Source organism: Macaca nemestrina, chromosome 12, assembly GCF_043159975.1.
Source record: "Macaca nemestrina isolate mMacNem1 chromosome 12, mMacNem.hap1, whole genome shotgun sequence".
Classification (NCBI taxonomy): domain Eukaryota; kingdom Metazoa; phylum Chordata; class Mammalia; order Primates; family Cercopithecidae; genus Macaca; species Macaca nemestrina.
This window is the reverse complement of record NC_092136.1, coordinates 11182150-11199725: the sequence shown is the minus strand read 5'-3', so window position 1 is coordinate 11199725 and position 17576 is coordinate 11182150. Positions and strand designations below refer to the sequence as shown.

Here is a 17576-nt window from a genome sequence, read left to right as displayed (position 1 = left end):
TTTTTTTTGAGACGGAGTCTCGCTCTGTCGCCCAGGCTGGAGTGCAGTGGCCGGATCTCAGCTCACTGCAAGCTCTGCCTCCCGGGTTCACGCCATTCTCCTGCCTCAGCCTCCCGAGTAGCTGGGACTACAGGCGCCCACAACCGCGCCCGGCTAATTTTTTGTATTTTTAGTAGAGACGGGGTTTCACCGTGGTCTTGATCTCCTGACCTTGTGATCCGCCCGCCTCGGCTTCCTAAAGTGCTGGGATTACAGGCGTGAGCCACCGCACCCGGCCCAGGTTTTTTTTTTTTTTTAAGACAGAGTCTCAGTCTGTCGCCCAGGCTGGAGTGCAGTGGTGTAATTTCTGTTCACTGCAATCTCTGCCTCCCGTGTTCAAGTGAATCTGCTGCCTCAGCCTCCCGAATAGCTGGGACTACAGGCGTGCACCACCACGTCCTGCTAATTTTTGTATTTTTAGTAGAGACAAGGTTTCACCGTGTTAGCCAGGCTGGTCTCGAACTCCTGACCTCAAGTTATCCACCCACCTTGGCCTCCCAAAGTGCTAGGATTGCAGGTGTGAGCCACCATGCCTGGCTTGAATTGGCTATTTCTATTATGTGATTAGAATAGAATTTCTATTCAGTGATTTTTTTTCTTGCTGAAGTATTGTGCTTTTTCTTACTGATTTTTAGTGATAATTTGTATGTTTCATCTACTTTGTTAGTTGTATTAGTTTCAGATAGTATGTCTTCTATTTGTGGCTTGTCTTTTCAGTTTGTTATGGCAAGTTGTAGATGCATAATTTTTTCTCTTTTTTTTTTTTATTTTTTATTTTTTGAGACGGAGTCTTGCTCTGTCGCCCAGGCTGGAGTGCAGTGGCCGGATCTCAGCTCACTGCAAGCTCCGCCTCCCGGGTTTACGCCATTCTCCTGCCTCAGCCTCCCGAGTAGCTGGGACTACAGGCGCCCGTCACCTCGCCCGGCTAGTTTTTTGTATTTTTTAGTAGAGATGGGGTTTCACCATGTTAGCCAGGATGGTCTCGATCTCCTGACCTTGTGATCCACCCGTCTCGGCCTCCCAAAGTGCTGGGATTACAGGCTTGAGCCACCGCGCCCGGCCTAATTTTTTCTCTTTTAATGTTGCAAAATTTATTTGTCTTTTTCTTAATGGTTTATTCTTTTGTGTGTGTGTTTTTTTTTCTTTCTTTGAGTTGGAGTCTTGCTCTGTCGCCCAGGCTGGAGTGCAGTAGTGAGATCTTGGCTCACTGCAACCTCTGCCTCCCAGGTTCAAGCTGTTCTTCTGCCTCGGTCTCCTGAGTAGCTGGGATTACAGGTGCCTGCCACCATGCCCAGCTAATGTTTGTATTTTTATTTTATTTTATTTTTTGAGACGGAGTCTCTCTCTGTTTTTCCAGGCTGGAGTGCAGTGGCCCAATCTCAGCTCACTGCAAGCTCCGCCTCCCAGGTTCACGCCATTCTCCTGCCTCAGCCTCCTGAGTAGGTGGGACTACAGGCGCCCGCCACTACGCCCGGCTAGTTTTTTATATTTTTAGTAGAGACAGGGTTTCACCGTGTTAGCCAGGATGGTCTCGATTTCCTGACCTTGTGATCGACCCGCCTCGGCCTCCCAAAGTGCTGGGATTACAGGCATGAACCACTGTGCCCGGCTAATTTTTGTATTTTTAGTAGAGACGGGGTTTCACCATGTTGGCTAGGGTGATCTCTGGCCAGGCTGGTCTCGAACTCCTGACCTTGTGATCTGCCCACCCTGGCCTCTCAAAGTGCTGGGATTACAGACGTGAGTCACTGCGCCTGGCCTCTTTGGTTTCTTCTTTAAAAACTCTTTCCTCATCGTGAGGTCAGAAAGATATTCTTTTTTTCTTTTTCCTTTTTTTTTTTTTTTTTGAGACAGAGTTTCGCTCTTATTGCCTAGGCTGGAGTGCAATGGCACGAAGTCCGCTCACCGCAACCTCTGCCTCCCGGGTTCAAGCGATTCTCCTGCCTCAGCCTCCCAAGTAGCTGAGATTACAGGCGTGCACCACCACTCCTGGCTACTTTTGTATTTAGTAAGACAGTCTTTCTCCATGTTGGTCAGGCTGGTCTCGAACTCCTGACCTCAGGTGATCTGCCCTCCTCGGCCTCCCAAAGTGCTGGGATTACAGGCATGAGCCATCGCACTTGGCCTCAGATGTTCTTATTTTCTTCTAAAATTTTATTTATTTATTTATTTATTTATTTTTGAGACAGAGTCTCGCTTTGTCGCCAGGCTGGAGTGCAGTGGCGCAATCCTGGCTCACTGCAACCTCCGCCTCCCGGGTTCAAGCGATTCTCCTGCTTCAGGCTCCCAAGTAGATGGGACTGTAGGCGCGCGCCAACACGCCCAGCTAATTTTTGTATTTTTAGTAGAGATGGGGTTTCACCGTGTTGGCCAAGATGGTCTCGATCTCTTGACCTTGTGATCCGCCCGCCTTGGCCTCCCAAAGTGCTGGGATTACAGGTGTGAGCCACCATGCCCGGCCAATTTGATTACTTAGAATATAATTGTGTGATTGGGCCGGGCGCGGTGGCTCAAGCCTGTAATCCCAGCACTTTGGGAGGCCGAGGCGGGCGGATCACAAGGTCAGGAGATCGAGACCACAGTGAAACCCCGTCTCTACTAAAAATACAAAAAATTAGCCGGGCGAGGTGGCGGGCGCCTGTAGTCCCAGCTACTCAGGAGGCTGAGGCAGGAGAATGGCGGGAACCCGGGAGGCGGAGCTTGCAGTGAGCCGAGATCGCACCACTGCACTCCAGCCTGGGCAACAGCGTGAGACTCTGTCTCAAAAAAAAAAAAAAAAAAAAAAAAAAAAATAATAATAATAATAATTGTGTGATTGGTGTGAAGTAGTGATCTAATTTTATTTTTTATAGTGCCATTTGGTAAATAGTTCATTCTTTCCCCAGTGATTATATTATCTCTGTCATATATTGTTTCAAGTATGCATGGGTTATTTTTAGGCTCTGTTTTCTGTTCCATTGGACATTTGCCCATCCCTGTGTTTTTGGCATACTATGATTGTTACTTTATACATAATTATTATTGTTATTTTTTTTTGTAGAGTTGGGGTCTCACTGTGTTGCCCAGACTGGTCTCGACCTCTTGGCCTCAAGCAATCCTCCTCCCTCAGCTTCCCAGAATGCTGAGATTACAGGTAATTATTATTATTATTATTATTATTTGAGATGGAGTCTTGCTCTGTTGCCCAGGCTGGAGTGCACGGGCATGATCTTGGCTCACTACAAGTTCCGCCTCCCAGGTTCAAGTATTTCTCCTGCCTCAGCCTCCCGAGTAGCTGGGACTACAGGTACATGCCACCACGCCTAGCTAATTTTTTTATTTTTAGTAGAGACGGAGTTTCACCATATTGGCCAGGCTGGTCTCAAACTCCTGACCTGTGATCCGCCCACCTCGGCCTCCCAAAGTGCTGGGATTACAGGCATGAGCCACCGTGCCCAGCCTGATTACAGGTAATTATTACTTTAGCAAATAACATGCCTGCTGCCTGGTAGGACTTGTCCTTTTTTGTTGTTTTTTGGTATGGGGTCTTGCTCTGTTGCTCAGGCTGCAGTGCAGTGGCGTGATCTTGGCTCATTGCAACTTCTACCTCCCAGGTTAAAGCAATTCTGCCTCAGCCTCCCAAGGAGCTGGGATTTCAGGCTTCTGCCACGATGCCTGGCTAATTTTTTGTATTTTTAGTAGAGACAGGGTTTTGCCGTGTTGACCAGCCTGATCTCCAACTCCTGATCTCAGGTGATCTGCCTGTCTCGGCCTTCCAAAGTGCTGGGATTACAGGCGTGAGCCACTGTGCCCAACCATACTTTATCTACTATTATTATTATTATTATTATTATTATTATTATTATTTGTAGAGACGGGGTCTGACTGTGTTGCCCAGGCTGGTCTTCAATTCTTGGCCTCAAGTGATCCTCCTGTCTCAGCTTCCAAGAATGCTGAAGTTACAGGTAATTATTATTTTAGCAAATAACATGCTTGCTATCTGGTAGAATTTGTCTTTAAAAATATGATTTTTTTTCTTTTTCTTTTCTTTTTTTTTTTTTTGAGACGGAGTCTCGCTCTGTCTCCCAGGCTGGAGTGCAGTGGCGTGATCTCAGCTCACTGCAAGCTCCACTTCCCGGGTTCACGCCATTCTCCTGCCTCAGCCTCCCGAGTAGCTGGGACTACAGGCGCCTGCCACCACGCCCGGCTAATTTTTTTTTTTTTTGTATTTTTAGTAGAGACGGGGTTTCACTGTGTTAGCCAGGATGGTCTCGATCTCCTGACCTCATGATCCACCTGCCTTGGCCTCCCAAAGTGCTGGGATTACAGGTGTGAGCCATTGCGCCCGGCCGATATTTTTTTTCTTTAAAGATATCTTTACTATTCTTGGCCCTTTTCTTGGCTTACTGCAACCTCTGCCTCCCGGGTTCAAGCAATTCTCCTGCTTCAGCCTCCCGAGTAGCAGGGATTACAGGCTCCTGCCACCACATCCGGCTAATTTTTGTAGTTTTAGTAGAGATGGAGTTTCACCATGTTGGCCAGACTGGTCTCAAATTCCTAACCTTGTGATCCACCCACCTTGGCCTCCCAAAGTGCTGGGATTACAGGCGTGAACCACCATGCCCATGAAATCTTTCTACTCATGAATATATGTGGGGTTTTTTGGGTTATTATTTGTTTGTTTGTTTGTTTGTAGAGACAGGGTCTCACTATGTTGCCCAGGCTAGTCTTGAACTCTTGGACTCGAGATCCTCCTGGCTGGGCATGGTGGCTCACGCCTGTAATCCTAGCACTTTGGGAGGCCGAGACAGGTGGATCACGAGATCAGGAGATCGAGACCATCCTGGTTAACACGGTGAAACCTCGTCTCTACTGAAAATACAAAAAATGAGCTGGGCGTGGTGGCGGGCGCCTGTAGTCTCAGCTACTTTGGAGGCTGAGGCAGGAGAATGATGTGAACCCAGGAGGCGGAGCTTGCAGTGAGCCGAGATCGCGCCGCTGCATTCCAACCTTGGCAACAGAGTAAGACACTGTCTCAGAAAAAAAAAAAACAACGAGATCCTCCCACGTTGGCCTTTCACAGTGCTGAGATTGCAGGCAAGAACCACCACGCCCAGCCATTTCAGTTTTTTTTTTTTTTTTGAGATAAGAGTCTTGCTCTGTAGCCCAGGCTGGAGTGTGGTGGTGCAATCTCAGCTCACTGCAAGCTCTGCCTTCCGGGTTCACACCATTCTCCTGCCTCAGCCTCCTGAGTAGTTGAGACTACAGGTGCCCGCCACCACGCCTAGCTAATTTTTTGTATTTTTAGTACAGACGGGGGTTTCACTGTGTTAGCCAGGATGGTCTTGAACTCCTGACCTTGTGATCCACCCGCCTCGGCCTCCCAAAGTTCTGGGATTACAGGCATGAGCCCCACTGCATTTCAGTTTTTTTAAAAAAGAATTCATTAGCTGAGTGCAGTGGCTCATGCCTCTAATGCTAGCACTTTGGGAGGCAGATCAGTTGAACCCAGGGGTTCAAGACCAGCTTGGACAACATGGCAAAACCCTGTCTCTACCAAAAAAACCAAAAATTAGCCAGGCATGGTTGCATGCTCCTGTAATACCAGCTATTCAGGAGGTTGAGGTGGGACGATCACGAGGTCAGGAGTTCGAGACCAGCTTGGCCAACATGGCAAATCCCCATCTCTACTAAAAATACAAAAATTAGCCACGCACAGTGGCAGGTGCCTGTAATCCCAGCTACTTGGCTGAGGCAGGAGAATCGCTTGAACCTGGGAGTCGGAGGTTGCAGTAAGCTGAGATTGCACCACTGCACTACAGCCTTGGTGACAGAGCAAGATTCTGTCTCAAAAAAAAAAAAAAAAAAGAAAGAAAAAGAAAAATGAAAGATGGGTGAGGTTAAGGAATTGAGCATTTGGAAGTCAAAGCATGGCTGAAATTAAAGCAGAGAAAGAGACTCCAACCAAAGCAGTTCACTTGGCAGTTACTATCTGAAGAACCGATGTCAGAATACCATTAATTGTTACTATGAATCCTATAGGAGGGCCACTGGCTGCTAAAGAAGAGAACTATCAGAGTTGTCTTAGTAAAAAGGCTGAAGAATGCAAAGTGGGGATAAAAGCCAGAAAGAGTGAAAGAAATAGAACCAAAGTCATCTCTTAGAAGAGAAATAAATGCACCATCTGAAAAGTATCCAGTATTCAAGTAAGTTAGACGAATGAACAACATTGCAGCAAGCCATTCTCTGAAATGCAACCAAATACTAAAAGATAAACACCAGAGAAATAGCAGGTCAATATGTGGAAAAGATGGGGCAGTACTTTTAACATGTTATCCTTGGATTAATGACATCAGATATTCAACTGATCAGAGACAGCAATACTTAATCTCATCAAAAAAGCTAAGTAGCAATAAGAGACCTTAAAATGATCACTGAGGCCCTCCAACACCAGCTGTTTCTGCAGTCATGATTACACAATACTGCATCCTCATTTTCTCCCTCCCCTGGCCCTCCAAAACTCTGTCATCACACTCTTCGGAAGAGAGTCACTAAGCGCAGCCCACACTCAAAAGGTAGAGGTAAACTCTGTATCTCTGGGCAGAGGGAAGATCTACATAAATTATTTGAGACTCTTTCTCAAAAAAAAAAAGAAAAGAAAAACAAACAAACAAACAAAAATATATATATATTAGCTGGGCATAGTGCAAGTACCTGTGGTCCCAGCTACTTGGGAAGCTGAGGTGGGAGGGACCACTTGAGGTGGGACGATTTCTTAAGCTGAGGAAGTTAAGGCTGTAGTAAGCCAAGATATATAAATTTTTCTAATTATAAAAGTAACACATGGGCCGGGCGCGGTGGCTCACGTCTGTAATCCCAGCACTTTGGGAGGCCGAGGCGGGTGGATCACGAGGTCAGGAGATCAAGACCATCCTGGCTAACACGGTGAAACCGCGTGTTTACTAAAAATACAAAAACCAAACAAACAAACAAAATTAACTGCACGTGGTGGCGGGTGCCTGTGGTCCTTAGGAGAATGGCGTGAACCCAGGGGGCGGAGCTTGCGGTGAGCTGAGATCGTGCCACTGCACTCCAGCCTGGGCGACCGAGTGAGACTCTGTCTCAAAAAAGAAATCCTTTTTAGATGTTTTTTGTTGTTTGTTTGTTTTTTCGTTTGTTTTTCGAGATGGAGTTTCCCTCTTATTGCCCAGGCTGGAGTGCAATGGCACAATCTAGGCGCTCACTGTAACCTCTGCCTCCCAGGTTCAAGCCATTCTCCTGCTTCAGCCTCCTCAGTAGCTGGGATTACAGGCACCCACTACCACGCCCAGCTCATTTTTGTATTTTTAGTAGAGACGGGCTTTCACCAGGTTGACCAGGCTGGTCTCAAACTCCTGACCTCAGGTGATCCACCTGCCTCGGCCTCCCAAAGTGCTGGGATTGCAGGCATGAGCCGCCACACCTGACCTGTTTGTTTTCAGATAGGGTCACTCTGTCAGCCAGGCTGGAATGCGATGGTGTGATTTTGTGATCATAGCTCACTGCTGTCTCGACCTGAGGGCTCAAGTGATCCTCCCACTTCAGCCTCCTGAGTAACTGGGACCACAGGGGTGAGCCACCATGCCTGGCTAATTTATTAATTTTTGTAGAGATGGGGTCTCCCTATGTTGCCAAGGCTGGTCTCAAACTACTGGGCTTAAGTGATCCTCCTGCCTTGGCTTCCCAGAGCAATGGGACTAAAGGCATGAGTCACCATACCTGGTCACTCCTTTTTACATGTTTGAGGAAAAATAAATGTGCTATTTTCAGGCTAAGATCAAGTAATCATAATGTGTTAGGAAGCGTGTGACGGATTTTTGCAGCAGAGGGTTAGAAAGGAACTTTCTTTGTATACTTGGCCCTCTGCATTTCAGGGCTCCATCGCCATCTGCCTGTCTGAGTGTAAAGTGGACCTTATTGGCATCTGGACTGCCAAACTGCTTTCTTTCCTTTGCTTTGTCCCAGCCTTCTCTTAAAGGCTAAACTCTTGAAAAATTATATTCTTTGCATTCCTATAGTAAATATAAAGCTTTATGTCAACACATATGGCAGGATCTGAGGCTCTCTAGTCACCTCCGGTCCCTTTCTCTAGTCTTTTTCTCTGTAGTCTTTTTGTTTTCCTGTCCTCTATCTCCTAATTTATTAGTTTTTATTATTATATTTTATATTTTTTTTGAGACGGAGTTTTGTTCTTGTTGCCCAGGCTGGAATGCAATGGCGCGATCTTGGCTCACCGCAACCTCTGCCTCCTGAGTTCAAGTGATTCTTCTGCCTCAGCCTCCCGAGTAGCTGAGATTACAGGCAGGCGCCACCATGCCTGGCTAATATTTGTAATTTTAGTAGAGACGGGGTTTCACCATGTTAGCCAGGCTGGTCTTGAACTCCTGACCTCAATTGATCCGACTGCCTTGGCCTCCCAAAGCGCTGGGATTACAAGCGTGAGCCACAGTGCCTGGCAGTTTGTTTTATTTTGGTTGAACAGTTACAAGTCTTGGTTTGTTTTCCTGCAGTAACAGGTTCATCTTGATATGATACAGTGTTATTTAAATTCTTTTCCATTTTCCTGCCTTTGTCTTCACATGCTAGTTTTTTTCCGTTGTTTCTTTTTTCTTTTTTTTTGAGAGATAGTCTTGTTGTGTTGCCCAGGTTGCAGTGCAGTGGTACGATCTGGGCTCACTGCAACCTCTGCGTCATGGGTTCAAGTGATTCTCTCACCTCAGCCTCTTGAGTAGCTGGGATTACAGGTGCCCATCACCACAACTGGCAAATTTTTGTATTTTTATTACAGACAGGGTTTCACCACGTTGGCCAAGCTGGTCTTGAACTCCTGACCTCAATTATCTGCCTGCCTTGGCCTCCGAAAGTGCTGATTACAGGTGTGATCCACCACGCCTAGCCTGTTTAGTTGTTTCTAAGAAGGAAGATATTGGTTTTGATTGACATAGTTCATCCACTTATTTACCAACCACTTGCGAAGTGCCTATTATATGCTGCCTCTGAATGGGCAGGGAATAGGCAGGTTCATTGACAATAGCACAAGGCGCCTGCCACTTGTCTTCAAGGACAAAAAGACATCCAGACAAAGAAATGTAACAAACAAATGGGACATGATTGTAGCAGAGGCAGATGCATGGTGGAGGGAAAGTAATTTTGTCTGGGGAATTGAGAAAAGCTGTCACTTGAGCTAGATCTTGAATGAATAGGAACTCATGAGGTTGAGTGGACGAATAGGAAGTGCCAACAGCAGAGGTAGGGCATGTACAAGATGCAGAGACCTGAAAAAGCCTGGTGTGTTGTGAGACTGGCAGGTGTTTCAAGGCTGATAAGGCTGGAGGATAGTGCCTGTGAAGCGGTGGTAGCTTATAAGATTGGAGAGGCAAGCTGTTATCCTCTTTATGCATGCAGAAGGAATTAACTTCAGGCCAGGCACGGTGGCTCATGCCTGTAATCCCAGCACTTTGGGAGGCTGAAGTGGGCAGATCACCTGAAATAGTTCAAGATCAGTCTGGCCAACCACGTGAAACCCCGTCTCTCCTAAAAATATAAAATTAGCCGGGTGTGGTGGTGCACGCCTCCTGTAATCCCAGCTACTGGGGAGGCTCAGGCAGAAGAATCGCTTGAACCTGAAAGGCAGAGGTTGCAGTGAGCTGAGATCGCGCCACTGCACTCCATGCTGGGTGACAGTGTGAGACCCTGTCTCAAAAAATAAAGGAATTGACTTGAGTCATTTGGAGCCATGAGGGTCTGTGAGTGAGATACTGTGTCATGTTGGACCATCTCAAAGACAGCTTCTGACCCCACAGTTCTCAACCTTGTTCTGAGGCCTTGCTCTGTCTCCTAGGCTGGCATGCAGTGGTGCCACCATGGCTCACTGCAGCCTCACAAACTCCTGAACTCAAGTGATCCTCCTGCTTTTGCTTCCCTTGAATGTTGGTACCTCATGGGATTACAGGGACACATCACCAGTCACAGATTTTTTTTTTTTTTTTTTTTTTTTGAGACAGAGTCTCACTCTGTCACCCAGGCTGGAGTGCAGCTGCGCAGTCTTGGCTCATTGCAACCTCTGCCTCTCGGGTTCAAGCGATTCTCATGCCTCACCCCTCCAAGTCTGAGACTACAGGCGCGTGCCACCATACCCAGTTAATTTTTGTATTTTTAGTGGAGATGGGGTTTCACCATGTTGGCCAGGCTCGTCACGAACTCCTGACCTCAAGTTATCTGCCACCCTCAGCCTCCCAAAGTGCTGGGATTACAGGTGTCAGCCACCACACCTGGCCTGTTAGTTTTTTTGAGGCAGAGTCTTGCTGTGTCACCCAGGCCCATTCTCGGCTCACTGCAACCTCTACCTCCTGGGTTCAAGGGATTCTCATGCCACAGTGTAAGAAGTGGGATTACAGGGATTAGCAGGTGGGATTACAGGTGTGAGGCACCATGCCCAGCCAGGCCCAGATAATTTTAAAATGTATTTATTTATTTATTTATTTAGAAATTGGGTCTCAATATGTTGTCCAGGTTGGTCTTAAACTCCTGGCCTCAAGAAATCCTCCCTCCTTGGCCTCCTGAAGGGCTAAGTGACAGGCATGAGTCACACTGCGCCCAGCCTTGAGCAGTTGTGCTCGAGATAAAGTCCATTCAGAACCTCTGGTTGGCACTTCTTATCCGGCACATGCAGGGTACCTTGGACCTCTTATCATCTTTGAGCACTGATCTGAACGCACTTGCTCGCCTTCTCCCAGGGGCTGCCCCCTGCACCCCTTGTTCCTAGGGTGGGGATGAGGATGGCTGCCTGGGGTTGCGGAGGGGACCAGCAGAAGATGATCCTTTTCTCTGTGCTATTACTTAAGACCTTGGCTTTTGCTTTCTTCCAAATACACAGCAATCTTGGCTTCCAGCCTAGGTGGGAAAGGGCGAAAGAACCGGTCTCCTCCAGCTCCTCTCTGAAAGTAGCCCAGCTGGCACTGTTTAGGAACGAGGAGTTCCTGAGAGTGTTGGCACCTCATGCTGTTGATGTCCGGTGGTTTCCTGCTGTGAACCTTTTCTCTGCCCCACTTCAATCCAAGGACCCTGTGGAGGGAATTCTAGGCTTCTTCAAAGCCTTTGCAGTATCAGCTGCCTCCAAGGCCTAACATAGTGAAGTGATAGGGAGACAGGACCGTGGTGGAGTTTGGGATGACCGTGATAGACCTTGCAAGGTGGGAAAGAGTCTGGCCATGGCATCTTCTGGTCTATTCTAGGAAGAAGGCACCATGCCCAGCCAGGCCCAGATAATTTTAAAATGTATTTATTTTAAAATGAGACCTAGCTCTGTTATGTTCGTTACAGCCCTAGCAGTCTCTTCTGGATTCCTAGGTGCCAAACATCTACGTGCTAGCAGCTGGGGGTGGGGTAGGATAAGAAGCGGGGTGTCTACCTCAACTCTCCTGCCCAAACAGTTCATTTTAAAGTACTGTGAAGAAGACTGGATTCTTGTTAATTCAATAAAGTTAACAAAGCAAAGTATTGTAGTGAGTACACAATAAATAGTTGCTGCATGAGGAATTACTTGAAATAAATTCAAGATGAGTCTTGAAAAACGAGTGGGAGTAAGCCGTGCATGGAAGCAGAGGTCTAGCGCCAAGTCCCAGAGGCCTGAGAGGGCAAGCCTTGGTGGGGGAAAAGGCAGAAGTTGCGACTGGCTGCCTCTGACAGCGCAAGGAGCCATGCGAAGTTGGGAAAACCCGGCGGTGAACCAGGGGCAAATGGAGGATGGTGTTGGGGTAGTTACTAGCCTGCCGGAACGGAAGAAGAGGGGCCTTTGGGGGCGGTAAGGCTTAAAGGACACTGGAGGGGCCTCGGGATTTGGGCGAGGATCACAGGCCTCGTCCACTTAAAGGTGGCTCCGTGCCAAGCCTTCCTAGAGTCAGGTTGAAAAGAACCTTAGGTTTAGACAAGTTGGAGATGAGAAATTGGACGACGCAGGAAGTACTGTCGGAGGCGTGTTCCTGACTTTACTACCCTGAGCCGCCCACTGCTGGGGCAGTCCCCGAGGTTCCACCTTAAGGGGCGGGCCGGGGCGGGGCTCCGCTGCCCCTTCCCAGAGGCCGCGCCCGTTGCTGAGCAGATGCAGTAGCCGAAGCTGCGCGGAGGCACACAGGCCGGGAGACCGTTCTGGGTCCGAGGGTCCGGGCAGGGGTTGAGCCACCATCTGACCTCAAGCTTCGTCGTGTCGCCGGTTCTGCAGGCACCATGAGCCAGGACACCGAGGTGGATATGAAGGAGGTGGAGCTGAATGAGTTAGAACCCGAGAAGCAGCCGATGAACGCGGCGTCTGGGGCTGCCATGGCCGTGGTGGGAGCCGAGAAGAATGGTCTGGTGAAGATCAAGGTGGCGGAAGACGAGGCGGAGGCAGCAGCCGCCGCTAAGTTCACGGGCCTGTCCAAGGAGGAGCTGCTGAAGGTGGCGGGCAGTCCCGGCTGGGTACGTACCCGCTGGGTGCTGCTGCTGCTCTTCTGGCTCGGCTGGCTCGGCATGCTGGCGGGTGCCGTGGTCATAATCGTGCGGGCGCCGCGCTGTCGCGAGCTACCGGCGCAGAAGTGGTGGCACACGGGCGCCCTCTACCGCATCGGCGACCTTCAGGCCTTCCAGGGCCACGGCTCGGGCAACTTGGCGGGTGAGTGCAGCGCGCCGCCGCCCCGGGTGCCCCGGGTTGAATCTGGTGGCCTGCACCGACCCCCTCCCCTGTCCCCAGACGATCTAGATGGTTCTCCCCTCCATCCGGTACCGACGACCGTTCCCTCTTCCCCCACCCCCTCCCCGGCACATTGCCCTTCCCTCCTTTCTTTGAAGAAAGCCGACCCGCCCCTCACTCTGTCACGAGGGTGGGTGACTCAGCGTCCTCCCTCCCCGCGGCGCCAGAAGCCAGTTGCAACCGGTTTCTCAAGTAATGTGCAGGAGTCCTTACATCAGCTCCTCTGAGTCTCGTGATTCAGCCTTGCCTCCCCGTCACCCCCTCTCCCCCCTCCCCGCTCCCCGTCCCATCCTTAGGCTCTGGGAGAAGGGAGAGTAGAGAGGTCAGGGGCCCCTCAGAGGGGCCTCACCTGTTAACCCAGCCCCCCATTTCAGGTCTGAAGGGGCGTCTCGATTACCTGAGCTCTCTGAAGGTGAAGGGCCTTGTGCTGGGCCCACTTCACAAGAACCAGAAGGACGATGTCGCTCAGACCGACTTGGTGCAGATCGACCCCAATTTTGGCTCCAAGGAAGATTTTGACAGTCTCTTGCAATCGGCTAAAAAAAAGAGTGGGTATCTTGGGGTTCCCAAGGAAACAGCTAGAAAGGACTTGGCCAGAGGAAAAGTAGGATAGAACTTTTGTCTCGTTTCCTCCTAACTAGCTCTGAGTTTTCCTAAAGCAGGTAGAGGGGAGATTTGTTAGTCTTCAGCCCAAAATGGATTTGTCCAGTCGTTTGGGGGCTTTCTATTTGGCTGTGGGATCTTGAGCAGGTCATTTAACTTCCGGGCTTTAGTGCCTTTATTTGCAAAATGTAGATATTTACTAAACCAGTGGTTTTAAACTTGTAAAACAGTAGGTTCTTTGCGGGGGAAGAATCCCAAATATTGTTTTACAACTCAGTATAGACACATGTTTAAAAAGGTTCACTTTGGGAGTGGGGAACACAGGGGCCACTTCTCTGCACTATAAACTTTCTGCCTTCCAATATCTTTTTTTTTTTTTTTTTTGAGATGGAGTCTCACTCTGTCGCCCAGGCTGTAGTGCAGTGGAACGATCTCAGCTTACTGCAGTCTCCTCCTCTGGGGTTCAAGCGATTCTCGTGCCTCAGCCTCCTGAGTCGCTGGGACTACAGCCATGTGCCACCACACCGGGATAATTTTTATATTTTTAGTAGAGACGATTTTCACCATGTTGACCCGGCTGGTTTTGAACTCGCCTGGCCTGCCTTCCGGTATCTTAAGGCCCGCCCTTGCTCACATCTGTTTCAATGGAATGAATTTTGCCAGGGTTCAAATTCAAGTTTTTGTACCAAATAATAGATAGGAAACACTCAGTGACTTGCGTTTGTGATTTCCTTGTTTCCCCTTAACTCACAGACTGTCTCATAACTGCGTCTTCCTCCATTATTCTAGGCATCCGTGTCATTCTGGACCTCACTCCCAATTACCGGGGTGAGAACTTGTGGTTCTCCACCCAGGTTGACAGTGTGGCCACCAAGGTGAAGGTGAGTGTTGGAGCTGATGGCTGGTGGAAGTCAGATGCTGGGGCTGGAATGGTCCTTTCACAGCAAGCCCTGTAGACCCAGCCTGGCTGCAGCTGAGGGTCCATTTGCTCCTTGGGACCAAGCAGGAATGCCTCCTCCTATAGCCAAAGGATAGGCCAACAGCACATCTGTTTTTCTTGTTCCTTTTCTGACCTCTTATTTTTCTTATTTCCTTGACTCTGAGGATGAGACAGTGACAGGAAGGGACCTTCTCAGATGTCAGTCTGGAAGTTTGATTTTTCTTTCTTTTGGGAGAGGAAGCCCTTTCTCTGTGGGAATCCTGTCCTGACTGGTTTCCCAGTTCTTGTTTGATGTATTTGGACTAGAGCCCAGTCTGAAATGATAAGCACTGGGGTACTCTGTGTCTGGGACTGTGCCAAGGATTTTATAGATGTTTTCCAATTCCCTGTATAACCAGCAAGGTATCTAATTTGCCATAGGCTCAGATCTATGCTCAGCAGGCTAGGAGTAGGACTTCGAATGTTACCCTAGCTCCTGATGTCTGGGTGCTCGGACACTGACATGTTCCGCATGGGTAGAACAAAAATGGAAGAAGATACTGACCCTGCTGGTAGCTGTGATTCTAAGATAGAAGTCTAGACTCCCAGCATTTGGGTAGGACCCTGGGATCATCCAGTTTAGGCCTTGCCATTTACTAGGGGACCTGTTAAAAGATGCTGATGAGGGAATGTTTTTGGATGGTTTGGCATGAGGGTCTCAGATGGAAATGGAGACCAGAGGAGAGGGTACATGGCCCAGAGAAAGGGAAGAATAGGAGAGTGAGGGTGAAGTTCTGTGGTGTGTGCAGGATGACTGCCAGGATTCCATTCTGCAGCACTGGCCTCTTTTCAAATCTAAACTGCCCTGGGGCTGTGCTTTGAATTTCAATCTTTCATCCTTGGCCTTGCTCTGAGCAGCTATTGTGCTCACACCTTCCCCAGACCTCAGGAAACTGGGAGAGGGGCCATCTTGACTGACATTTTAGATCCTGTCTGCTGCTCACTGATTGTGAATGACCGTGGATGTGTCTCCTTGCTCCTCTGTTTCTTCATCTCTAAGATAGATACACTAACATTCCAATGCTAAGTGTTTTTTTTTTTTTTTTTTTTGAGACGGAATCTCACTCTGTCCCCCTTGCTGGAGTGCAGTGGCCGGATCTCAGCTCACTGCAAGCTCCGCCTCCCGGGTTCAGGCCATTCTCCTGCCTCAGCCTCCCGAGTAGCTGGGACTACAGGCGCCCGCCACCTCGCCCGGCTAGTTTTTTTGTATTTTTTAGTAGAAAGGGGGTTTCACTGTGTTAGCCAGGATGGTCTCGATCTCCTGACCTCGTGATCCACCCGTCTCGGCCTCCCAAAGTGCTGGGATTACAGGCTTGAGCCACCGCGCCCGGCCTCCAATGCTAAGTGTTAAACGAAGTTTTGTTTATGGATGTACTTTTTCTCTGGTGCCTTTTCTGTAGCTTTCAAAGGTGAAGCTGTGTGATTTGCCAGAGGCAAGAATAGAGAACTAACATGCTGTAGCACTAAGAAAATCAGTGGAAGGGTAGAACTGGAAGGGTCCAAAGGCTAAACCTTTGTAGTGCAGGTGGGGAAGACAGAGGCAAGGCACAGGCCTCTCTCCCCAGCTCCCGGGGAAGTGTGGGGTGGGTGAGGTTTAGTGTGGGCTGGAATTTTCTGAGCCTTTTCCTAAGAATCGACGTCTGTCCTCTATTCTTCTGTCCCGTATAGGATGCTCTGGAGTTTTGGCTGCAAGCTGGCGTGGATGGGTTCCAGGTTCGGGACATAGAGAATCTGAAGGTGAGTTCCCTTTCCACATTAGGGACAAAGCTTGGGCGAGAACAGAGGGACTCAGCCAGAGCCTAGTAATATTCCCTGTTCCTTGATTCTACTTTTTTCTTTCTAGGATGCATCCTCATTCTTGGCTGAGTGGGAAAACATCACCAAGGGCTTCAGTGAAGATAGGTGGGTGCGGGTGCCATTCTGCTGACTGAGTTCCATTGTGGGAACCCCTCAGTGGAGTGCTAGGCCTAAGAAGGGGGGATTCCTAGTCTAGAGAACTTTCTTTACCTTTATTCTTTCTTTCTTTCTTTTTTTTTTTGAGACGAAGCTTCGCTCTTGTTGCCTGGGCTGGAGTGCGATGGCACGATCTCAGCTCACCGCAACCTCCGCCTCCCGGGTTCAAGTGATTCTCCTCCCTCAGCCTCCCGAGTAGGTGGGATTACAAGCATGTGCCACCACGCCCGGCTAATTTTTGTATTTTCAATAGAGACGGGGTTTCTCCATGTTGGTCAGGCTGGTCTCGAACTCCTGACCTCAGGTGATCGCCTGCCTCAGCCTCCCAAAGTTCTGGGATTACAGGCGTGAGCCACTGCGCCCGGCCCCGTTCTTTCTTTCTTATACTAACCTTGACCCCCTCCCTCCCTTCTGCAGGCTCTTGATTGCAGGGACTAACTCCTCCGACCTTCAGCAGATCGTGAGCCTACTCGAATCCAACAAAGACTTGCTGTTGACCAGCTCATACCTGTCTGATTCCAGCTTTACTGGGGAGCATACAAAATCCCTAGTCACACAGTATTTGAATGCCACTGGCAATCGCTGGTGCAGCTGGAGTGTGAGTACCATGCTGGTGGGAAAGGGGGCAGATGGGAGAAGAAAGCGTTGCTGGGAGACGGAGGCAGAGGTGGGTTATGGGGCTCACCGGAGTGTCTCTCCCTGTAGTTGTCTCAGGCAGGGCTCCTGACTTCCTTCTTGCCGGCTCAACTTCTCCGACTCTACCAGCTGATGCTCTTCACCCTGCCAGGGACCCCTGTGTTCAGCTACGGGGATGAGATTGGCCTGAAGGCAGCTGCCCTTCCTGGACAGGTACTGCTCGTTGTCTGTCTATCACAGGGAGGTTGTTTCTCCATCTTATGATGATTCTGGGGATGGCGGCAGATAGACGTGAGCCTTGGGGTGAAAACGCATTTGATTCCTAGTCAGTATTTGGGTAGCTGTGTGACTTTGGGCAGATTATTTTACCTTTCTGAATTTTGGTCATCCCTTGTGTTACTGCATTTCTTGAAGGGTGATTAGCATTAAATGAGGGCATGTTTTTAATGGTAATTCCTGGTACCTGGCAGATGTTTGCTATGGTAGCCACCATTCATTTATTCATTCCTTTATTCTTTGGACAGTGGGTACTGTGCTAGACTCTGTGCCCTCGGAAGCTCATAGCTTAGTGAGGGAGCCAGACAAATAAGTAGAGAAGTACATGGCAGTGGCTGGGCACAG

At 49.1% G+C, this 17576-nt stretch overlaps 1 protein-coding gene across 2 annotated transcripts in view; it reads left to right on the top strand.

Moving 5' to 3' along the window:
* LOC105469470 (solute carrier family 3 member 2) overlaps positions 1–17576 on the top strand; it is a 32176-nt gene that overhangs the window by 11847 nt on the left and 2753 nt on the right. The window contains exons 2-10 of one of the 2 annotated variants that reach the window (XM_071074431.1): positions 3080–3172; positions 3891–3983; positions 12278–12706; positions 13159–13332; positions 14177–14268; positions 16035–16103; positions 16210–16268; positions 16737–16917; positions 17025–17168. In XM_071074431.1, coding sequence (XP_070930532.1) covers positions 3080–3172; positions 3891–3983; positions 12278–12706; positions 13159–13332; positions 14177–14268; positions 16035–16103; positions 16210–16268; positions 16737–16917; positions 17025–17168 — 1334 coding nt within the window. The remainder of the gene's footprint in view (positions 1–3079; positions 3173–3890; positions 3984–12277; positions 12707–13158; positions 13333–14176; positions 14269–16034; positions 16104–16209; positions 16269–16736; positions 16918–17024; positions 17169–17576) is intronic. The other variant, XM_071074432.1, reaches the window with a different exon arrangement.